This window comes from Prionailurus bengalensis, chromosome C1 (genome assembly GCF_016509475.1).
Source record: "Prionailurus bengalensis isolate Pbe53 chromosome C1, Fcat_Pben_1.1_paternal_pri, whole genome shotgun sequence".
Classification (NCBI taxonomy): Eukaryota; Metazoa; Chordata; class Mammalia; order Carnivora; family Felidae; genus Prionailurus; species Prionailurus bengalensis.
This window is the reverse complement of record NC_057345.1, coordinates 163569475-163594333: the sequence shown is the minus strand read 5'-3', so window position 1 is coordinate 163594333 and position 24859 is coordinate 163569475. Positions and strand designations below refer to the sequence as shown.

The window sequence follows — 24859 nt, the reverse complement described above, 5'->3', positions numbered from 1 at the left end:
ACTGACAAACCACGAGATCACGACCTGAGCCAAAGTCAAGAGTCAGACCCTTAACCGACTAAGCCACCCAGGTGCTCCCATCTTCACAATTTTTGCCATATCTGCATACCACTTGTCCTTTTTTTATTTTTCCCTAAAAATTTACTCACTTTTTTTACTTTAATAAATTGAGCCTTATATTAAAATCCCAGGTTTTGGCTGCCTGGGTGGCTTAGTCAGTTAAGCATCCGACTTTGGCTCAGGTCATGATCTCGCAGTTCGTGGGTTCAAGCCCCACATTGGGCTCTGTGCTGACAGCTCAGAGCCTGCTTGGGATTCTCTCTGTCTCTCTCTGTCTCTCTCTCTCTCTCTCTTTCTGCCCCTTCCCTGCTTGCACTCTGTCTCTCTCTCTCAAAAATAAATAAACATTAAAAAAAATGAAAATAAAATAAAATCCCAGGTTTTGTGTGCTAGTTTTTCAAGTACATGTTAAAATAAATATGGAGTGCCTAGGTGGCTTGGGTTGCACGTCTGACTTCGGCTCAGGTCATGATCTCATGGTTCATGAGTTCGAGCCCCGCTCAGACAGCTCAGAGCCTGGAGCCTGCTTCAGATTCCGTGTCTGCCTCTCTGTCTCTCTCTCTCTGCCCCTGTCCCATTCATATTCTCTCTCTCTCTCTCTCTCTCTCTCTCTCTCTCTCTCTCTCAAATATAAATAAACGTTGAAAAATTAAAAAAAAAACCAACCCAAAACTAGTCAAAAAATTTCACCTTGCACCACCTATAGTCTCTACAGTTTGGAAACCCTAGTTTAGTTGAAGTCCTTTGTTTTTCAAATGAGTTAAAAAAGGCCTCAAGAGATTAACTGATTCTGGCAGGAACTCTCAAAGCTTCTGCCAGAAACTCAAGAGAGATCCAGGGCTAGCCTGGGCCTATTGGTATATCCATCGTTTCATAAGGCAGGAATGATGACCTTTAGATGAAGAGTACCCTCATGACCGTAACACAGCTGGCATACTATTGTGTACCTTGTTTCCCTGGCACTTTGAAAACCTAGAACTATAGAGTGTCCAAATGTGTTTTTTAACACATTTGTTAAAAATGTTGATTTGTATTATTGTAGCATAGTGTTACTTAATCTGTACCATCTTGGATCGGAGTCTGGATTCCTTATGTACAGCTAATATACAACTTTAAAACCAAAGCAAATTCACAAATGAGAGTCCCAGTTACAAACTCTGTGAGTCTAATTAGCAACATTCATTGACATGACAAAGGATGTTGTTTTGCTAGTCTGAATCACAGCTTGGAATGTAAAAATGGAACTCATTTCTCTGGTGAGGGTTTTTGTTTTTTTGTTTTTTTTAGTGTGGCTTGCCTTTACTTTCGTGTTTGGATTTATGACCTGGTTCATCTCACTGCTTTTCTCTCTTCAAACTACCACAGAACCTTCCCTTGGACCATGCATTGTGATATCATTTGGCCTTCATGTGGCTCAAACTTAATGTAAAACCAAATGTAAGCTCTAAAATCATGAGACTACACTTTGGTTATTAGATGGGCATCTCGATGATTATCGATGAAAATATATCAGATAGATTTAAACTGTCCCGTAAAAATTTCTAGACCCTGCAGGATATGTCTTAAGAGCCCTAGGGGTCCATGGATCTGAGTTTTAGAAACTGATAGAGTTGGACTTAACCTTGGATCAGAAGGCTGGGTTTGTAGTCCTGCCCTGCCCTCTGCTGGCTATGTGGCTTGGGCAAACCTTTGCTTCCATAGCTATAAAATGAAGGTGTTAATTTAAAAGTGGTCCCTTCCAACTCCCAAGTTCTAAGATTGTATAACCATGTAGGATTGATTAAATTTTACTTGTATAAATAATTGGATTTATGGTATAATGTATGCTCAAGAATTTTAAAACATTTGTTTTTGTATTAAGTTCATATTATATTTGTATTAAGATCTGTCATTTAGACTTGGGTCATTTTCCAAAAATTAAACCTGTATGAGACTTGCCTATACTTTCTTACCACCAGCAGAGTGGGGGTGTTTTTATTTTTAGACTTGTTCTGTATCCACTTACATTTTTTTAAACAAATATACTTAGATTCCAAACATATCAGTCAAAAGAATAAAATGATTTGGGCTTTTGAAAAAATCCTCATGTATAAAACAAGAAGATTTGAGCAAAAAAAATGACACGGGAGGGAAAACATGAATGATTTTGAGGAAATCTTGCTTCAAAATATTGGGGACAGCATTTCTTTAGAAAGAGTAAATTCTAGGGCAAAACCCACAGACTACCATTGAAATAAGTTTGGTTAAAGTTCTATGAAGTCCAGTCAACATCAAGAGTAATTGTCTGCCTTTCAATCTCTATTTCTTGTTCATAGGCCTTCTGGCAGTTTCTTTGTTTCTTTTAAAAAAGAGAGAGAGTGTACAAATTCCTGTTGGAATCATCATAATATCTGGCTGGGGGTAAGTTGATAGTTTTCTGTTTGCTTACGTGTTTCCATATATACAGTTCCTATTCATCCTCTTTTTCTCTCTCAAACCCTCATTACAGAATCCCTGCTCTCCTTGTTGGTGTTCTTCTGATAACTGGAAAACATAATGGGGATAGCATTGACTCGGCCTTCTTTTATGGAAAAGAGCAGGTAAGAGGAGTTTATGGACAATTCTGTTCTTGGGAATGTCTCTTTCTAGCTTGTTACTGTGTTTTGCTCTACGTACATTAAAAGTTATTTTACAAATCTGTTTATTTATTTATTGCACATCACATTGGTGCTAAGGATTTCCAAATGCTTCAAACTTATTGGGTCTTCTTCTTTTTTTTTTTTTTTTTTAAGTTTATTTATTTTGAGAGAGAGTACGCGAGTGCTCGTGTGAACAGGGGAGGGGCAGAGAGAGAATCCCAAGCAGCGTCAGCACAGAGTTCAACACGGGACTTGAACTCACACACCGTGAGATCATGACCTGAGCTGAAATCAAGAGTTGGACGCTCAACCAACTGAGCCACTCAGGTGCCCCAAAACTTATTGGGTCTTCTTAAACTCACTTATGAATTATGTTTCCTCTACTGGAGGAGAGAGTGATTAATGTATCTACTGATCAGAATTTTCTAGGGCTAGGGCCCAAAGATGTGTGTTTGTAAATAGTTTTTGTTTTTTTTTTTTTTAGTGTTTATTTTTGAGAGAATGCAAGTGGGAGAGAGGCAGAGAAAAGGGGACAGAGGATCTGAAGTGGGCTCTGTGCTGACAGCAAGCCGACGTGGGGCTCGAACTCACAAACCAAACTGAGGTCATGACCTGAGCCGATGTCGGAGGCTCACCTGATTGAGCCATCCAGGTGCTCCAAGGATGTGTGTTTTTAAAAAGACCGTCAAGGGGTGCCTGGGTGGCGCAGTCGGTTAAGCGTCCGACTTCATCCAGGTCACGATCTCGCGGTTCGTGAGTTCGAGCTCCGTGTCAGGCTCTGGGCTGATGGCTCAGAGCCTGGAGCCTGTTTCCAATTCTGTGTCTCCCTCTCTCTCTGCCCCTCCCCCGTTCATGCTCTGTCTTTCTCTGTCCCAAAAATAAATAAACGTTGAAAAAAAAAATTAAAAAAAAAAAAAAAGACCGTCAAAAATTTTGACTTCCTATCTCCTTTTTTTCTTTTTTGTAATTTTGAACTTTATTGGGTTGTTGTGAGAATAGATAAGATTATACATTTAAAGGACTTAGACTAGTGCTGGCATATAGTTAGTACTCAATAAGTATTAGCCAGAATTATTTATGTTTAGTATTATTACCATAACAGAGTCTCCAGCTGAGGTACCCTTGAACTTAGGTATTAAAACAAGCAAAAACTTTAAATTAAAAAAGGCCTGTGAGTAGTCATTTAGATTACTTATAGAAGAAACCAAGATACTGATGTACAGTGAAAGAAGCATCTAGAAATCTTACATGATTACAAGCAAATCCTAGTTTCTCTACAAGTAACCTATATCCCTTTCATACTCTTAGTCTCTTTTTTTGAGAACTGTTCTAAAGCATTTGTAGCTGTAGGGATATTGTATTTCCCACCAGAAAAAGTTCCCTTTACCTATTCTACTAAGATTATCAAAGATGGGATTATGCAAAGTGTCCTAATGTGTCTTTGCAACAACTGGCAGATGATCATCACGGCAGTCACCCTGTTCTGCAGCATTGTGATAGCGGGCATATCACTCATGTGTATGAACCGCACCACCCAAGCGGGACGCTATGAAGGCTTCGACCAGTCTCAGAGCCACAAAGCAGCAGAGCCTGGGAACACCGCTTTTGAGGAGAGTCCAGTACCGATAAACGATCCGGAACCTTTTACAAGCTCTATCCCGGAAACAGGTACGATCCTTAAATGTAAAGAAACGCTTCCATGCCTGTATAGCGTGTATCCTGAGTGTTTCGTTTCAGAAAACTCCCTTGAACTATCTGGAATATCACAGGTATTTGTCAAATGAGGGACTTGAATCATAGTCAAGAGCAGAAAGAGCGTGCAGGTTCTTCATTAGATTCGCGTTTGTAAGTCTCTTGTGAGGATCATCTTGTGTTAAATCCTAAGACTTCTTTGGACCTGAAAGTTTAGGAAAAAGTAACAACTGAAGGAAGTCCCCTTCCAGGAAACCCAGCACTTAAAACATTTGTTAACTTGACAGTCTTGTATCAGGCAAGCACCGTAATAAAATGAATTAAGGGAGGCCTGATGAAACAGAGTTAGTAGGAATTGGCAAACTGTAGCCTGCAGGCCAAATCTGGTCCCTTGACTGTTCTCGTATGGCCCAGTTCTTACATATTCCGTGTTCATGATGTTTTGTTCGAACACACCCGTGCTCACTTATTTGTGTATTTTCCATGGCTGCTTTCATGCTGATGCTGGTAGAGTTGAGTCATTCACCAGAGACCAGGGGCCTGCCAAGCCTACAGTATTTATCATCTAGTCCTTTATAGAAAATGTCTGCCAATCCTTGGTATAAGTGAAAGTATGATCATAACTAGTAACTTTGTTAATAAGTGTCAACAATTGTTGTGAGATTTGCTTCAATTCATGAAGGGAACTCAGCAACAGAGTATGCATTTTGGATTCATTGCTGCATGTGGAGATTTCATAGACGTAAAACAGTGTGCCAGGAAGTGTCAGTGACAGTACCTATTTTGTTCAGAGACTTTGTGGAGTAGAGGGATGACTAATCTCAAAACTGTTAGCTGTAGGGGCGGCTGGGTGGCACAGTCTGACTTCAGCTCAGGTCATGATCTCGTGGTTCTAGGGTTCAAGCCCGCATTGGGCTCCCCGCTGTCCAGGCTCCAGGCTTTCTGGGCTCCCTGCTTTCGTGCCCTCCATCCTGTCCACTGTCGGCACAGAGCCTGCTTCAGATCCTCTGTTCCTCTCTCTGCCCTCCCCTGCTTGTGCTCGCTCTCTTTCTCTCTCTCTCTCAAAAAGAATAAACATTCTAGGGGCGCCTGGGTGGCGCAGTCGGTTGAGCGTCCGACTTCAGCCAGGTCACGATCTCACGGTCCGGGAGTTCGAGCCCCGCGTCGGGCTCTGGGCTGATGGCTCGGAGCCTGGAGCCTGTTTCCGATTCTGTGTCTCCCTCTCTCTCTGCCCCTCCCCCGTTAATGCTCTGTCTCTCTCTGTCCCAAAAATAAATAAACGTTGAAAAAAAAATTAAAAAAAAAAAAAAGAATAAACATTCTAAAAAACCTATTAGTTCTAAATATCAATAAAAAGAGAGAGAAATAAAGAGAAAAATCTTAAAAATTTAACTATTTTTGTCTTAAAAAAAAAAAGAAAACCCCACAAATCTTACCGTTTTACGTTGCCCCCTTCTCCCTCTCTTCCTTCCTCCATCCCAAACTGGAAGTATATAGCACAGTAGCTAAAAACAGAGATGGGAGCCAGACTGGCTGGGTTCAAATCCTGACTCCACAGTTTCCTGCTCTTTGATCTGGGGCAAAGCTCCCGGTGCCTTGGCTCCCACATCTGATGCTGCCAATGTCACTACATAGGATGACAGGGTCCTGCCACACAGGACTGTAGTTTGCCAACTCCTCACTTACACACTATCCCTGCCTCACTCGGGAACTCATTTAGTTCATATTATTAATGGTGCTCACTAATTTTTTTTTTATTAGAACCTTTGCGATTACAGCATCAGAATTTCATTCTTTTGAGCCTTCTTGACCTATTTCCTTTTAAAATGGAGGTTCAAGGATTCTATTTATGTTTTCACTAACATTTTAAAAGCTGCTTTCCCTAAGTCTGCAGTATTTTCTGATCCTGCCCATCACCCTTTCCTTCCTCACTTTCTTTATGGACTCTTTCAGTGATCCTATAAAGGATCCTGAAGACCACCACTCTGGCTGGCTCTCTATGCCTTCTTTCCCCAGGACTGTTTCAGAACTGGCTACAGAAAGCCTGACAACTTGTGCGGGGAACACGAAACCAAGTGTCTTAAGCCCAGAGCCTTTTGCTGCTACCTCTACCTGTATTTAAAAAATTTTTTAAGTTTATTTATTTATTTTGAGAGAGAGAGAACCACTGGGGGAGGGGCAGAGAGAGAATGGGACAGAAGATCTGAAGCAGGCTCTGAGCTGTCAGCGCAGAGCCTGATGCAGGGCTTGAACCCACAAACCATGAGATCATGACCGGAGCCAAAGTCAGACGCTTAACCGACTGAGCTACCCAGGTGCCCTCACCACCCGCCGGCATGCCTGTATTTTAAAAATAACTAGTAAAGTGTACCATAGATATTCTTTAAACCTTGTCATCATCATCTCTGGCAGGAAAACTAACTTGCCCTGTAATGTAAATAAATGAAGAGCCAGAGGACAACTATTGCATGGTTCCATAGGAAACCTTCCCCAGTGTTTACATTTCCCTCTCCTTGTATCACATTGTTTTATAATTGCCTTTCAAATAGTCTGTATAACCCACTTGACGGTAAGAGCTGTGACTGACCTGCCCAACGTTATGGCCTCAGCACCTAGCATGGTATCAGGCTTACTGTAAGTGTTTAGTAATATTTGCGAAATGGGTGGGGTGATGGATGGGTGCGTAAAACACACCACGATTTTCTGAAGCTGCCCTACAAATTGCCATGGCAAAGTACGTGTTTATTTACCTATTCATGGATGTTCACAGCGAAAAGGTTTTAAAATCCATGTGGTTATTCTCCTTCCCCAAATCCTGCCATCTTCTGCTTCGCCAGTAGTGTTAACACATAACACATTACATATCCAGCCTGGCCTCCCAAACCTTAGTAGTCCAACATAGATCGTTCACCTCTACCTCTTGCCACACATTTGTCCAAGACCTGTGATTTGCACGTTATGAATGCAGAATCATGACTGAAAGGAAAATTAACCTATTTTAATACGAGCTTGAAGGTTTAGTTAGCAAAGAAAAAGCTAACAGGCTAGTTATACATCCTTTGTATGTTAGAAGATAAAAACGGCCATAGCACTTTCTGTGGTGGCTGCGATATTATGCATGTACATTCACGCCCTACGTGTATGTCACTGGAACCGGCTGGCTTTATACCTGTCTTCTGAACCATGTTATCTTAGCTGATATAAGCCTTCCAGTTTCTGAAGATAGGAGGGCCAGGCTAGATGATCTCTGTATTTTCTTTTCTACTATGCTGTGTTCTATTTTCACCTTGAGAGGTGGCATCATTATCTTAAATTTAGAAAGACGCTTGTGATAGTTTTTTTTTTTTTTGGTTAAGAACATTACTGAAGAATCGAAACATATTGTCAATGAAAGTTTCAGCCTAGGCATTATTCCTTTTTCTAGCATATTAAATTTTAATGCAGTTGATCACTGAAGTTATTATTCTATTCGAATCCATTGTCACGGAGCACCACGTCTTATATGCGTGTGAAATGTTGAAAGGACACTGCATGTGTTCTCTGACTATGTAGAGGAAAAGTTACAGCGCTATAGCAGGTCTCTCGGTGTGACTTCTGTAAACCAGGCTACCTATAAAGCAGCAAGAGATTCTCAGCTGTATATATTTGAAAAAACAAAAGAATATAATTGTTTTTACTGCATCTTCTAGACGCATAGAAAACACATTCTTGAAAGAAGTGAGTCTTGAGCTGAATGTAAAGGAAGAGAGGACTTCAGTGAATTAATAAGAGTGGGAATTGTATGTGTTTCTAACTAGGTCCGGAGACCCAGATAGACATGGGATTTGTGGAGGACACTGAAGAATTGTCCCGAGAGAAGGGAAAGGCCTTGTTGAGTAGTGGGGGCAGTTGGATAGGGAGAGAGGGGCCAAGTCCTCACGAGCCTTTTAAATTCAAGCTAATGAGTTTGAATTAACTACAGTAAACAATAGAGCATTCGTGCATGTTTTTAAGGAGTGATGGAATAAAGGCTCTATGTTAAGAAAGTGTTCAGATGCTTAGTTCTCAAAGCATAGTGGTAACTCATGAAACAACATGAGTTGTCTCATACCACAAGGAGACAATATATAAAGGAGCTGAGCTTTTGTCTGCCACCATTTAAATGTTAACTTCTGTATAAGCACGTGCAAATTCTTCTTGATAGATCCCATGTGAAAATATTGTGGCTGCGTGGGAAATGTGTGTGTGTGTGTGTGTGTGTGTGTGTGTGAGAGAGAGAGAGAGAGAGAGAGAGAGAGAGAGAGAGAGAGTGAGAGAGAGAGAGAGAGAGAGAGAGAGAGAACAGGTTGGTTTTTTTGGTTTGTTTGGGTTTGTTTTGTTTTGTTTGACATTTCTCGAAGCTGTTCATTTCTGCTGGGGTTGGTCCTTATTCTCGAATGCTGTCTTATTTATATAGGTTGCTGCTCCTGCTCCATGGGAAATGGTGGATTATGCTGCCCATCCACCGAGCCGGTAGCAAACACAAGCACCAGTGGGCTTGTGACTCCTTCGTCTGAGAAAAGTAAGTGCCTCCAGGCTGTGAGGATGCGCTTAAGGAACAGAAGATTCCTCTCCTTAGAAAGCTGGACTGATTATGCATTCTCAAATAAGATGGGGAAGAGTGCTAATAGGATAAAAGTTGTGCATAGATAGAATATTCATGAGAAAAATAAAGTTCTTATAGTAACTGGTAGAATTATACACACATTTTCCAATAAATGTAACCCATGTGATAACTCCAAGAAGTTTGCCCCAAGTGCCATTTTTTTTCTCAGATGTTTTTCATATTTTAGCAGCTGAGACTCCCCCTCAACTCATTTCCTCCAGGGCCAGTGCTTAATTACATTTTAAATCTGTATACTTTAAATATACCCTTTCTCATAAAATAAGAAAAATCTTTAAAAGTAATAAGCCTTGACATATAGACTAAGAGACCGAATTACATTTGTGGTCTGAATTTCAAGGTTTTGTTTGTGCCCAAATTGGAATATGACATTATATTAGTAGAAGGTGTACAGCATAATAATTCAATATTTGTATACATCACAAAGTCATCACCAAAATAAGTCTAGTTACCATTGCTCATCATTGACCCGCTTCACTCTTTTCACCCTCCCCTAACCCCCTTCACTTCGATAACCACAAGTCTGTGTTTGACCCTGTCCTAGCTCTTGGTGGTCTCTAGAACCTTTGTGATTGTCTAAGTAGCCTGATTTATTCTTGAGAGTCCCAGTTGTTGAGGGTGTGGTAGGTCCCGTCAGCATTCCAAAGGGAGTGATCTCGGTCACCGCCTAGATTCAGGCTGATTGGAAGCCAGACCCTCAGGCAGCAATTTTTCAAGTATGCAAATGTATACAGTTCTGTGAGACCACAGTCATAGACCCTGCTGATCTCTAGACCAGGAGATCTGAAGGTATCCTCTGGGCAGCAGGTGCCAAGAATCAGAGCTTGAGACCAGTGTAAAAGATCCTGTCTAGGAGACACTAGCAAGCTGTGGTGAGGCCAAGTAGGGGGCGGGGGTGGGTGCAGATGGTGTCTCCTTGCCTACATCCTCTGAGAGTGCCTTTAGGTGTGTGGCCAACCTGAATCCTATCCCTCAGGTTGAAGTTCCGGGGTAAATAAATGAGTCTTTGCCACGTGCAGACTGGGGGTGTGTTTCAGTCTACTGACTGTGTGTTGTGCAGGATATGGTGTCCTGTCCAGAACTGTCTTCCCAATTGTTATAGACCCATAGAGCCCAGGAGTACAGCCCCCTCTGGCCACCAGAGCCAGGCAAACGAGAGTGGCCTCTCTGTGGGCTGAGTTCATCCGTCAGCCTTTAGCAAGGCTGCAGGAGAGTGTTGGGTGTGGGGCATGCCTGTGCCAGGAAGGAGCATTGCAGGGGGGGGACACGCTTGCAATTTTAGTGATGCTGAAGAAGAGCATTCTGGGAGAGACATGCCTTGGTTTTAGCCATACATGCCTGCCCTAGAAAGAGAGGGAGAGTGCCAAAACTGGCACTCTCCAACAGCACTCTCCCCCTCAAGGAAAATTCCAGCGAATCTTTAACAATTGAATCTCCTTCACATATAATCCAGTCATCTCTCAAACCAGTGCTGGTTCCCCAGACGGGTGAGTCCCTGCTGAGCTCCCCATAGCCCTTGGGTCCCCCGGCAATACGCCCCATTGGTTTCCAGAACGAGACTTTGTTGGAGCCTCATCTGTCTGGTGTAGGTCCCCAGGGTCAGGGTACCTGATATGGAGCACAGACCCCTCACTCCTCAGGGAGAAGCTCTGAGCCTGTGAGAGCCTTCCCTATTGTGGGTTGCTGCACCCTGGGGTGAGGGTTTTGGTAAGACTATAGCTCTGCCTTTCCCACCTGGCTCCATGGGGCCATTTTCCCCTCATTGCAGAGGAAGCTGCTCAGCTAGTTTTCAGCTCTTTTCAGGTGGGAGTTATCGCATAGATGGTGGTAGATTTGGTGTGTCTGTGGGAGATGAGTTCAGGGTCTTCCCGTGCCACCGCCTTTGGCCATCCCCATGCATACACAATGGAATTCAAATTATTTAAAACAACCAAGCACACTTATATGAAATTGCAATGCACTGTCAACTAATTATGCTCATTTATAATCAAGTTAGAAAGGGAAACCCCCCCAAAGCCCTCTCTTCATGATGAAGCATATGTCAACTGTATTGGTGCCAAAGGCATTTCATTTCTATATAAAAGCTGTGAGGGTTATAAATAAACATGCGTGCAAATCACCTAGCACAGCACGTGGGGTACATAGTAAACGCTCAGCAAACAGCGGTCGCAGTGGTAGCAGGTGCTATTAGTCCAGCAGGGTTTATGTTTGGCTGCCAGCTGTTGGCTAGGAATGGATTTTAAATCGTGGAACTCCCGTTTCTCCAGAAAGAAGTGAAAATATATCAGATGTTGGGCCTTCGCGGGCTTTCTGATAGGAAACCCCATTGGGCATTCGGTTAAACTGTCTTTCAGTTTTGGGGTGCCAATTTTGTAAACTAATGTTTCTTTACATCATAATTCCCAAGGCTTTCCTTCTTTTTTTTCCTCCCTACACAATATACCTAATAGTAAAGTCCATAGACAAATTCAACATGTAATTTAATTTGACATTTCTTTTGTCTCTGAAAATTGTTTTGCTTTGCTTATCTGCCATGTTCTTCGTTAATAAGGCTGATTCCTGAAAAACTCTTTTATAGGAGCTTCTTACATTTTCTGATCCTCTTTTGCAAAACTTACATAGAAGGAAAGCCATCATCTATGGACGTTGTCTACTCATCCAATTTAGTATCATTCCTAAGCCTGAAACAAAAAAAGGGGAAAAGAAATCAGACCATGGACAAGTGAGAATTCTGAGTCTGATAGTATAGTTAGTTCCTCATCCCCAAAACACCGGTACAGCACAAAGGCAAAATCAATATTATGATGTGGAAAAGGGGCAAATGGAAGATAGTAAAATTCATTTTTATCCATTTTTGTCATATCGGTACACGGTATTTTGAGACCAGATTTATTATGTATACCGGTAGAATTTTTCTATACCAAGATATACACGAATAATTCTTATTAAAATAGGACCACACCACAGCAATGGTTTGGCAGCCTGCTTTCTTTTTACTTAGCACAGCACACTTCTGCATGCCATAGCTGTGATGTTAGACCGTGTTTAAGGACGCCATGTGTCTTTTTCTAAAAAGGGGCTGTGGGAAATACAAATTTTTATTGTTACCTTGAGGGTTGAGAGCTATAATATTGTGTTTTTCATCTTTCGCTGTTTAAAATCAGACTGTGTGTTAGGCTAGACATCCATTTGGTAAAAAGAAAATGTTTCCCCCGGCTTTTGAGACCATGTACATGGTGGAGCTGAGGCAGGAGAACAGAGGTTTCTTGGGAAAGGCCCTTCCCCTCTACTCTAGGCCACACAAGGGTCGTTCGTATCTGTGATTTGGACTTTGTTCTGTATGTGAACAGAACAGTGTATAACAGCTTTTATTTGCTTTCTTAAGGGTCTTTTCTAAGGCAGATTTTAAACTCTTTAATGAAAGGCAAAGGGAAATAATTAAGTTTGTGTTACAGTTAGCCAAAACAGGATATTCGTGACCAATATGCAGATTTGCTATAGATGAAACACAAGTTATTAATTTAGTCTTAAAAAAAAGAAATTAAGATACATAGAGGGTTATAATATATAGCTAATGGCGGTAACAACAGCTAACGGCATGCATGGGGGAGGTGCATAGTGTTGCTAAGGAAAAAGAAAGCAGGCTGCCAAATTGTCTGTGTAGTATGATCCTACGTCGATGAAAATTTTTTGTGTATATCTTGGTGTAGAAAAATTCTATAAGTATATACAGTAAGCCTGGTCTGTCTGTATGTATGTATATATTAACACCGTTGAATAGTGTAGACGGGAACTATGGCATACTACTTGTAGTTTTCAGATAAAAACACTTGACAAGTACAACTCTCCTGAAACCACAAGAAGGAGCCTTCCTCAGATTTCATCTAAAATAATACACTGATTCTGAGCTGAATGTGCATATGTGCTGGTTTGCTTCGAAAGTCATTATGAATTTGAAATGCATTCAAATAAAAAGCTCTGATTACAAATTGTTGTACTTACTGTCTTATAGATGAGCATTGTGTGAGTCGCTGTAACTCCCAGAGCTGCATGTTAGTCCAGGAAGAGGAGCAGTATCTACAGAGTGGAGACCAGCAACTGGCTCGACATGTGTTGCTGTGTTTACTTCTCATTATTGGCCTGTTTGCTGTAAATGTTTCTTCTGATTTTGTTTTGGGGCCATTTCTTTAAATGTTTGGCAAAGATTTTATTCAGGCATCTGGGAGAAACTTAGTTCCTGCTTCGGGGCGTGGCAGCGAGGCCAATCTGAATCCCCATCTTGAGCAATTTGGTGGGGAAGGGGGCAAGAAGGATTCACAGCACCCTGTCACCTAAATGGCCCAACAGCCTATGTTGCTTAGAGTCATTTCCTCATTCTATGCTCTGAACCTAGAATTTGGTAAAACCGGGTATCTCCACGCTGTGTGCAGGGCCACTCAGTGACTAAATGCCTACGTGGCCTCCCAGAAGATAAACTTTTAGAAAGAATTTTTAATTACGAAAAGAGCATAACCACTTCATGCCATAGATATTTGCACAATCACTGCCTTCTCTTTTTTCATACATTTTTCGTGGTTCTAAATTGTACCTAGAGATTTATACTCTGCTTTGTCACTTGTGTCAGTCATTTTCTTTTTGCTACGTAGTTGTTCGTAACTGTTACTTTAAATGGCTCCTCAGTAAACAGTAGAGGAGATACATTGTAATTTACCCAACCACCTCCTTATGGATGATTATTCCTAGTTTTTCCAAATGCTCAAATAAACATCTCCATGCAGTATGTCATTATGATAGAGTCTCAGACTTGGGAAACCTGGATCAAAGAGTATAACGATTTCTGTGCCTCTGGATGCATTCTACAAAATTGTGTTCGGAAGGAGTAGTATAGATTTGTAAAAGGACTCCCACCAGCACTGAATGTTATGAATTTTATTTTTTTTAATGTTTATTTATTTGAGACACAGAGAGAGAGAGAGAGAGAGTGGGGAAGGGGCAAAGAGAGAAGGAGACAGAGAGCTTAAACCCACGAACCGTGAGATCATGACCTAAGCTGAAATCAACAATCGGGTCCGTACCAACTGAGCCACCCACGCGCCCCTGAATGTTATGAATTTTAAAGTTTGATAACTTTATGAGTGAAATATAGCCCTTTATTTTCTAAATGCGTTTCTTTGATTACTAAGGGATTTTAAAATCAGTTTTATGTCCTCTTGTGTGAATTATCATTTATTATATAATTCTTTAAGATGGTTCAAATGTACCTTGCCTGGGTCCTCCCTAGATGGGAGATGGACCATATATATAACCAATGAAGAAACCTTTTTACATTGGGACGTTCATTACATCGAATGCTGTCAGCCAGCACCATTTTAACTGCTGTTTAAGAACAAAAATCAAAAAGGGGCACCGGGGTGGGTCAGCTGGTTGGGCGTCCGACTTCGGCCCAGATCACAATCTCATGGCTCATGGGTTCAAGCCCTGCATCGGGTTCCATGCTGACAGCTCAGAGCCTGGAGCCTGCTTTGGATTGTGTCTCCCTCTCTGTCTGCCACTCCTCTACTTTCCCTCTGTCTCTCTCTCTCTCTCAAAAATAAATAAACATTAAAAAAATTATTGAAAAAAAGAACAAAAATCAAACAGTAAGAAATGCTGCCAAGAACTGCTGCTTAGTGATGTGATTGTTTTCATTGTGTAGAGCTAATTTTAAAATCAGTCCTGTCTTAGGCTGGTTGGCAGTCCTGATATATTATGTAAGCTTCCGTATTATGGCGCATGTCTTCTTGCTTCGGATCTGATCAAATTAGATGCTGTTTGAGTGACATCTGTCAGGAGGAGAGGTTGAAACCTCTTGTTCAAAAGACAAAGCCTCTATATTCTCTCGGTGTTTTTCCTTTTAGTCTCCCCCCCTCCCCCCAATTATTAAGCAGATAAGTTATTGTACTGTGTTCTGGATAGAAAGAAATGATTAGCTAGCTTCATTTTAAAATACTATTTTCACCTTCCTTTACAGAATCTTTCCAGTTGTTTATGGTGGCTATTCAACCAAGAACCTGGAAGGCTATATGTTGAGCTACAGTTTTTCTGTGCTGTGTTTAACTTTGGCCAGGTATTTATGTACTGAGAACTTTGAGGGCTTTTTTGTTTTCCTGGATGGGTTGTTTGGGGGGTAGTGGTGCGGATGTTGTTGTTTTCTTTTAAATCAAAAGGGTTTAGTTGGTTCGCCAGCTGCCGGCATGCGTGACAGCTGACAGCTGCATCCGATCTCCATGTTGGTTCTCGTCATCAGAATGCACATTGAGTGTTTCAGTCACAAACACCAAATCGTTTTTTGCTTTGGTTTTAAAATGAAGAGTGATCAGTTAAGCAGGGACAAGATGTCCCAACTTCTTTTGAAACTTTGTTATGGTCTTAATAAGTCACTTTGGGAAAAAGACTTCCCTTCTCTGAGTCCCTTAGTCGAGTCACTTAAATTGATGAACATCATTTCATTTACTTGTTGATGTTTCTCGAACGATAGGTGCTTAAATCTTGGTTAGAAAATCATGTGATGGATAAATACATTTGGGCCAGGGATCGGAGTTACCATTCCTTGACAGTCTAAATGCCAACCATTATTAAGGATTTTACATTAGTCCTCTTACTTAGACATCACAGGAACACCCACCAAGTGACATTATCATTCCCGGTTTTAAAAATTAGGAACTAAAATTCCATGAATAACTAATATGATAGGTGCTGTTGTCTTTATGTCACTAATAAAATGGATATTGAAGAATAAACGACATTTTACATATTGGGAAAATATTTTTATGTGAAAATTTCAAAGTGTGATTCTGTTTTCAATCTCTTACTTTTTAATAAAGAAAGAATATTAGTCCCACAGATTAAGTATCAGGTTGAAAAAAATAACTCTGTTTGAAATCACTGGTTTTGCCTATTAAACCTGAAATAATCGACTACCTGAGTCAGTTAACATTTATTAGTAGACATTCCTGTACATTTTACCCTGACATTAATTTCTTGAAATAGTTCCAGTTTGTTTGTGCCATGATGGTGGGGGCAAAAAGACTATGTCTAGATAGATAAGTGACCTAATCAGTTTATTACAGACTGGCTTGAGCATCCCAGGCTACATGACGCCCGCCTCACTTTGGGAATCTAAGATCTGATTTTTGTACCCAGGAACCATAAAATCCTAGGTTCAGAACTCGTAGTCTCACTCAGCCTTTTGATTTCAAGAAGCCCACTCCAGGCTGTCACCCCAGGACTGGTACTGAGAAAGCTTCACAAACGAAGAAGCTAATGCCAGGAATGTTGCATTTGAGATGACGCCCCCATAGCTAATGGTCCAAGCGTTTCAAAGGAGAGAGAGAGAGAGAGAGAGAGAGAGGGAGAGTTATACAAACACTCCCCACCCCCTCCCATATAGGTGTTATAGTAAGGTCATTCCTTTTTGGCTGTTTATAGTCTGGGGGTGAAGCAAGGTAGGTCCTTCTTGCAGTATATCGCCTTGTCCACCCTACCGCCCACCAGCCTGCACTGAGATCCTTAACCCACTGTGCCTGGCAAATGGCAGTTGCCAACCTTCTGTCTCCCCAGGCAATTCCAATCGTCCTCACCTGTGGCCGCTTTCTGGTGCCAGTTTTCCTCGTCACCCCCAAATCCCTCAAACCCTTTCCCTAAGCACCTAGCCAATTTCATGTCACATAAAGTTTGTTCAGTGACTTCACTGTAATCAGACACTATGTAATTCTCTACTTGCTGAAGTGTTAACGGAAATATAATAAACACTGAAGCACAACGGGAGATCACTTATTTTCTTTTTTCAAAAGGGAAAACAAAGACATGAAGCTCTTAAGTGTTTTCATTTTTCTTCAGTGAGCTAGAATACAGATGTGGCAGCTCAGCCCTGGGTTAAGTCAATGATCCAACCTAACTAAGTAGGACACATGACTAAGAAGAGGCAGCCAAGTATCATACCTGCCTCCAGACACTGAACACACCTGCCTTGTGTGGTCCATTTAAAATACTGCTCTAATCACTCTAGGTTAGCTTCCCCCAGCACTAAACATATGGTGGCTTCCATAATTCCTCAGTCTTAACATTCTACTGTTGAACTCATGACCGTAACCTTTCTTCTTCCATAGGGATTTATTTCCTTTGGCATCTTTGGATTGGACAAACATTTAATCATTCTACCTTTCAAAAGAAGGTAAATTTAGTTTTGAAATAAATCTATATCTGGGGACACCTGGGTGGCTCAGCCGGGTAAACATCCGTCCGACTTTGGCTCAGTTCATGATCTCATGGTTTGTGGGTTCGAATCCTGCGTCGGGCTCTGTGCTGACAGCTCAGAGCCTGGAGCCTGCTTTGGATTCTGTGTCTCCCTCTCTCTCTGCCCCTCTTCCGCTCATGCTCTGTCTCTTTCCCTCAAAAATAAACATTAAAAAATTTTAGAAAGAAATCTATACCTGTAAAAGTAATGACAAGGCCATTCTATTAACATACTGATATTTTTAAACCTATAGTAATTGCTAGACCACAGAAAGATTAAACCAAACATTGTGTTGATTCACACATTTGTTGTAAATAATTGCAGAGAAGGGGCACCTGGATGGCTCAGTTAGTTAAAGCCTCCAAATCTTAGTTTCAGCTCAGGTCATGATCTTATGGTTCATGGGATTGAGCCCCGCGTCAGGCTCTACACTGCTGGTGCAGAGCCTGCTTGGGATTCTCTCTCTCTGCCCCCTACCAGCTCACACCTGTTCTCTCCCTCTTTCTCAAGATAAAGAAAAATAAACTTTAAACAAATAAATAATTGCAGAGAAAACTTTAGAAAAACTCTTATTACTCCCACATTGTCATTTGCATTTCAACGAGAATTGATGGGTGAGAACTTTTTTTTTTTCATGTTTATTTATTTTTGAGAGAGAGAGAGAGAGAGAGAGAGAGAGAACACCAGGGGGAGGGACAGAGAGAGGGGGGCAGAAGATCCAAAGCGGGCCCTGCACTGACAGCAGAGAGCCTGATGCGGGGCTCGAACCCACAAACTGTGAGATCATGACCTGAGCTGAAGTTGACCGACTGAGCCACCCAGGTGCCCTGATGGATGAGGACTTCTATCTATGCCATTAACTACATAAAGTAAAGTGAAATGTGAAAATATATTTAGGAATGGAAGTGGTAGATTGTGCATCCCCAAAGGTCAGTATTTGACAATATAGATTCTCCTTTGACGATAGGATTTCTCTTTCTATCAAACTGACAATTTATAGAAAACTCAAGTCCCTTCTTTCTAAATTTTTTTTATTAGCTTGGTGATGAGTTTCTTTGGATTCAGATTTGGGGCGCCTGGGTGGCTCAGTCGGTTAAGCGTCCGACTTCGGCTCAGGTCATGATCTCGCGGTCCGTGAGTTCGAGCCCCGCGTCAGGCTCTGGGGCTGATGGCTCAGAGCCTGGAGCCTGTTTCCGATTCTGTGTCTCCCTCTCTCTCTGACCCTCCCCCGTTCCTGCTCTGTCTCTCCCTGTCTCAAAAATAAATAAACATTAAAAAAAAAAAAAAAAAAAGTGCCCAGTATGTGGTCACCGTTCTTTCTTCTACTTTTTTTTTTGTCGTCATTAACATCATCACACTATTAAGACATAGTTGCTTCATTTCATGAAGGAGGAAAAGCGTAATAGGAAAGTCATTGAACTTAGTTATCAGCTCATAATGTTGATCAGTTAAAATGGTCAACACATGTATCGTCTGAGCTGGCAGAAACAGAATGATGCTGTATTCCAGAGCCCAGTATTTGTCTCTCTGGTACTGAAATTGGAGAATGATTAAATAAAATACTTGATCTCTGTAAGTTATTTTTGCCACTTAAAACAGAATGTGGAGTAAGGAAAGAACTTCATTTTTTTGGTAGAAACTGAAATAGATCAAATATGCTTGGATGGCTTATAAAATGTTCAAGTCTCCACCTGCTTGGACCAGGAAACCAAGTGCGGGTTAGGTCTTTGCTTCGGACACTAACAGCACGTGGATGTTGTCGATGACCGCTTTGGAAGAGCTGTGTCGATGGGGTGATAAGCAGGAAGGGGTTCTCTCTGAGTGCTTTTCATTCCTTAAAAGTGACCTCCTTAAATTTTGGTTTTTAGACTTGAGTTCCTATGGAATAATAAAGATACAACAGACAACAGGGGTTCTCCTGTTCCTGAGGAAATAAAAATGACCTGTCAACAATTTATCCATTATCATCGTGATCTGTGTATCCGAAACATTGTCAAGGAAAGAAGGCAAGTACAAATTCCAGATAATTATATTTTAGATGATTAATTTTGGTTTGTAACAGGCTAAGTAATATGGTTGTAATTAACTATATGGTTGGTTTTTTTTTTTTTTTCAATAGCACAATTACATGTAAAAGTTAAAACAGTCAGTTTATAGTTTAAGAAACAGCATATACTGGGGCACCTGGGTGGCTCAGTTGTTTGGGCGTCGGACTTTCAGCTCAGGTCATGATCCAGCCCCATGTCGGGCTCTGTGCTGATAGCTCAGAGCCTGGAGCCTGCTTCAGATTTTGTGTCTCCCTTGCTCTCTGCCCCTCCCCCACTTGCACTCTGTGACTCTCTCAAAAATAAACAAAAATGCTTTTTAACAAAATTTAAAAAAAGAAACAGCATATACTGGGGTGCCTGGGTAGCTTAATCGGTGAAGCATCCAACTTCAGCTCAGGTCATGATCTCACTGTTCGTGGGTTCGAGCCCCGTGTCGGGCTCTGTGCTGACAGCCTCAGAGCCTGGATCCTGCTTCGGATTCTGTGTCTCCCTCTCTCTCTGCCCCTCCCTTCCCCCCACTCATGCTGTCTCTCTCTGTCTTTCAAAAATAAATAAATGTTAAAAAAAATTGTTTTAAAACAGCATATGTAAGATTCTTACACTTTTTAGAAGTTATAGAACTTCCGATTTCCATATAAAATGTGAAAACTAATTTAGAACGAACGAAAATGTGGTAAAATATTAACATTCACTTCATGTTGGCCGTTAGTGTCTCTCACAAAACCGGGAGATACACTGGATTTAGAAGTGACTTTCTATTCTCCATCTCCTAGTGGTATGTTATTTCATATTATTAATGACATTGTCAAGAAAATGAAATGAAATTTGTCCTTTTATGTCTATAGCTGCCAATTTGAAATTGCCATTCAGGATGATATATGTACACATATCCTATGCCACTATATTTTTTTAGAAACAGGTAGCCTGGGACAGTTAGTGGAAAGGGGACTCACTGGGCACTGATACTAGAAGTCAGCTCCTGAATCTGCTACTTATTAGCTATGTGACATCATTGGGCAAGTTCAGTTGTCTAAACCTTAATTTTCCTCTTCTTTAAAATTAGATAGCATGTTTTTGAATCGGATAGCAAAATCTGTACGAGGGTCCTAGCCCGGTTTCTGGAAATGGTAAACTATGAAGAAAAGTTAGCTAAAGAGCCAAACAAAATTATTTCGAAGTTCCACTAATGGACAGTTTCAACAATTTACAGTTGCTTCTTAAAATTAAAGGGGGGCTCCTGGATGGGGTGGCTCAGTCGGTTAAGCACCTGACTCTTGGTTTCAGCTCACGTCATGGTCTCACGGTTTGTGGGTTCGAACTCCACCTTGGGCTCTGCGCTGACAGCATGGAGCCTGCTTGGGATTCTCTCTCTCTCTCTCTCTCTCTCTCTCTCTCTCTCCCCCCTCTCTTTCTGCCCCTCCCCTGCTTGTGATCTCTTTCTCTCCCTCAAAATAAATAAATAAACTTCAACAAATAATAATGAAATGAGATGAGATGAGATGAACAAAGGGTGCTCCACGTCAGCTCTGCCAGGCCCACTGTGATTGCGTAGGTGGGAAGCATGGCGCTTGCAGTTGGCACGCTGCCTCACGCCCAGACGGCCGAATGGGCGCTGGCTGGTAGTGGTGCTGCCCTGTGACCTGTAGGGTGGCACATTCTCTGCCACTCTGTGCAGTTCCGTGGGCTGTGGTTGTAGCTGCCTGATCAGTCATCAGGAAGCAAATATTCTCCAGTTGGTGTCAGGGATATAAGGCGTTGGGCTATAAATTAAAAATCAGCAAGCAGGGAGAAGGATCAGGCAGAGGTCATAATATTCCAGGTGATGTTTGTAGTTGTAAAGCATAAATTAAGATACCTTATTACTAAGCAAACTACTGATGTTGAAACATTTTGACTTACGTACTTGAGAAGATCCTTCATGGATATTAGCCTCTTCTCTAATTTCTATGTGAAACTCTATATTCCTTAGTGGTTAAACGCTTTAAAACTTTTGTCACTTACTTCTCATCTCGTCTTGATTTTCATCCACTGTTTCCTGTTGTCAAGCACTTTAGGTTTTACAGCTTGACTGATGCTTGTGGACAGATTCATGTTGTCTATTGCATATTTGTATGAAAATATTAAGAGTTCATTTAATTGCTTCTTTCACACTTCTCTTCCTCTTGTTTATTTATTCGTACCTGAGGCACCCCACATTTGCATTAGGAAGACAAATTTTAAATAATCAAGAAATAGATTCATAATCAAAGCACATTTTAAAGACCTTAGATTTATGGCAAGACAGATCACACTTATTCTTTCCTTCCTTCCTAATGCGCCAAATTCCTGACAAATATCAGTAAGATTGCCTTGCTGATGAAGGCAAGAAGAAAGACTATTTGTGGGCAGTGTGATAAACAGAAAATATTGAAGTGAGATTTGAGTAGTTTAGTGAAAGTAGTCACTTTTTAGGAGCTCGTAAAAACATATCATTTAATGTTCCTGAGACTATTCAATTACTTATTATACCTAAGAGTATATCATAAAATAAGTAATATTCAACTGTCTACAGAATAGATCTGGTTATAGCCAGCCAGCTACTATAAAAAAGAATGCTTCTTTGTAGATGCATTTACATTGTCTCTTTTTTTTTTTTTTTTTTTTTTACATGTTTCTGTTTTCACAAGCATTATCGGCATTTTTTTTTTTCCTGGTGGGTCTTTCTAGGGTCGGATGAGTTAACAAACCCTTTATATTCAGAAGAGTTTCATTCCTGCCACACTTTTAACTATCAGGCTGTGTTTCCCTGTCTCCTGTTTTTCCTTGCTTGTCCTCTATCATGCAGTGCTGATACCAGGTTTACAGAACATATGGGTGAATCATTCCTTTGACATACAGGTGTGGTGCAAAGACATCTACTGGGACCTTCTGTGGCTGTGACCTGGTGAACTGGCTCATTGAAGTCGGCCTTGCCTCCGACCGTGGGGAAGCTGTGATATATGGAGACAGGCTGGTGCAAGGAGGAGTCATCCAACACATAACCAATGAGTATGAATTTCGGGATGAGTACCTGTTTTACAGATTTCTTCAAAAGAGTCCTGAACAGAGTCCTCCTGCTGTTAATGCCAACACTCCCCCACAGGAAAGATATAAAGAGATCGAGCATTCATCCCCATCCCCTAAGACCTAAATTATGAAGGAGACAACCCTGGGCCATATTCTGGCCCCAGATCTGTTTCTTATGAGCTTATTTGACCTTGGGCAAATCGTAACCTCTCCAAACCTCAGTTGCCTCTTCTGTAAAATTTGACGAGGTGTGTTCCTACCCCATGCTAACATTCTGTGACTTCGTGTGTTTGTAAAACACACAGGAAACTGACAGGAAAAAGAGAAAACCAAATCAAAATGTAAAGTTCTGATAATAAATATAATAATTACTATAAACTAGTTATGCCAACATTTTAAAACATTGCTCCCCACAGCCGTTTGCTATAATTTCAAGATGAACATCCAATTTATTATTGCTTTAAATTGCCAAATTTGGCAGGTATATTGCTGGCAGGAAATGGACCTTAAATTATGACAACTTTGCACTTACTGATAGCACCTCCTGAAAAAGAATTTTAATGATTCTGATAAAAGACCTTCTTATTCTATTTTCCCCATTTTCTTAACAAATAGTACTCATTTAAAAACTAGAAGCAATATTTTTTTAAAGTTCATCTTTTCCTGCTTTTCTATCCAAAGTACTAATCTGTGTCATTAGGAGGCGAATAAGAACCACCATAAATATTATCTCCAAAATCCATCCACAGAGGTATAATCTTTAACATTTGTACTGCAAATAATTTCAGCAGATTTGTTTAAATTTTATCAACAAATCTGTTGCCACGTATCGATTCTGGTGTTTGCATAAAGCACCACAGTGCAGAAGGATAGCCCCATTCCCTTCTTCCCTGCAGTTAAAGAGAAAAAGCTATATAGTTCAAGGCAAGATTTAAAAATGTTAAGCCTAACACCCTACTTTTACATCTAGAATTTAGTCTTCTTAAAGTGTCCATGTATAAAAAATCTACAAACTTGAAAGTTATTCAGTGTTGCCCTCCGATAAGCTTTATCTTCAGTAAATTAAAAAGAGATCTATTCACATGACCTTTGAACCTCTACTTAATTATTAGGTGTCAGTGCTGGTTTACCTTATTTAAACTATGTTTCTAGTATTTATTTTTCTCATACTTTTAGTGTGTCATGTAAAAGCCATTTAGAAAATAATTTATAGACTTAAATCATTGCTCTTTTAATGCAACAAATATGTAATTTTTTAAAAAACCTGCATGGAAGCCTAGTGTATTTAACAAGTAAATTACACTTTATTGTGTAGTATTAACCTGTACCAACTTTACGTTACGATTAGGGAATGGGGATTTTTTTCAGCAGAAATGTCTTGCTGCAAGACTTTTTTTTTTTTTTTATGACCACATTATAACTCTCAGAACGCTCAGGAGTAAGCATAAAGCCTCATTGTTATACCAGGAGACTTTTACAGTTACAACAATACGGATATTAATTCACATGCATGCAGGCAACTCAAACTGGAGAATTTGTTTTGTGAACAAATCATACTACACCTGTTCTATTATTTGCATGAAGGGAATAAGCAGCATCTTTTTCCATGGGAAACACTAAGAGAAAACCCTGGATCAGAATGATCTGCGGTTTCAGATAACAAAGGCTTTTAAGGGATATTTTTAGGGTTATGGATATGCTAATTTTATTAAATGAAAATATTTGTAACTTTTACTCTCACTGACAAAGCAAGTTTCTCAATAAAATACCTATTTTAACTTGCATTGCCAACATCTTCTTTGAGTAATCTGGAAAACGCAGAAGCCATCATAGAGGTCTTTTCTGTAAGTTTTCACTGTTTTCTTAAATGGGTCTCCTGAGATTGTTCTGTTCTTCATGACCTTCTGGGATCTATCTGCACAGGGCCTTGCCCAATTATGCACTCAGTAAGCACTTTTTATTAATGAATCAATATGACATTGGGGTTCTTTTCACATATTTCATAATTTTTAATATGCAAGGTCACAGCTGGGAAAACTATCTGATAGAATTTTGATTAAAATCTATCTAAAATCTTTTAGGTGCCTGGCTGGATCAGTCGGTAAATCAGGTGACTCTTGATCTTGAGGTCGTGAGTTTCAAGCCCCATGTTGGGTGCAGAGATTACTTAAAAAAACAAATCTACCCCTTTTTGGCTAATATTCAATACGGTCAGTTGTTCTTTTCTTTGTTCTGAATAATTCCATGACTAGCTTTTGTTTAAACTTCAATATTTTCAGAATAAGGTAAAGTGTGCTTGGCATTTTAAGAATAATGACTAATGACAGTTAGTTTCTAAAAGCAAGAGAGATGTAAAACTATTATTTTACATGTTTGCTATACAGAATAGTGTTTGCCCCATCAATTCTAATATGATGTTAAATATTAAATTACTTTAGACCACTGGGCATAGGTAGTCAAGTGATGTCTGATGGTTGGA

General features: G+C 40.5%; 1 protein-coding gene across 2 annotated transcripts in view; it reads left to right on the top strand.

Annotated features, from left to right (window-relative positions):
- GPR155 (G protein-coupled receptor 155) overlaps positions 1-24164 on the top strand; it is a 47589-nt gene extending 23425 nt beyond the window's left edge. Inside the window, exons 8-16 of one of the 2 annotated variants that reach the window (XM_043577082.1) lie at positions 2376-2460; positions 2549-2639; positions 4136-4346; positions 8806-8910; positions 13025-13161; positions 15023-15118; positions 17160-17224; positions 19156-19293; positions 22213-24164. In XM_043577082.1, coding sequence (XP_043433017.1) covers positions 2376-2460; positions 2549-2639; positions 4136-4346; positions 8806-8910; positions 13025-13161; positions 15023-15118; positions 17160-17224; positions 19156-19293; positions 22213-22504 — 1220 coding nt within the window. In that variant the 3' untranslated portion in view covers positions 22505-24164. Of the gene's footprint in view, positions 1-2375; positions 2461-2548; positions 2640-4135; positions 4347-8805; positions 8911-13024; positions 13162-15022; positions 15119-17159; positions 17225-19155; positions 19294-22159 lie in introns of both variants that reach the window. The other variant, XM_043577083.1, reaches the window with a different exon arrangement.
- The last annotated feature ends 695 nt before the right edge of the window (positions 24165-24859 follow it).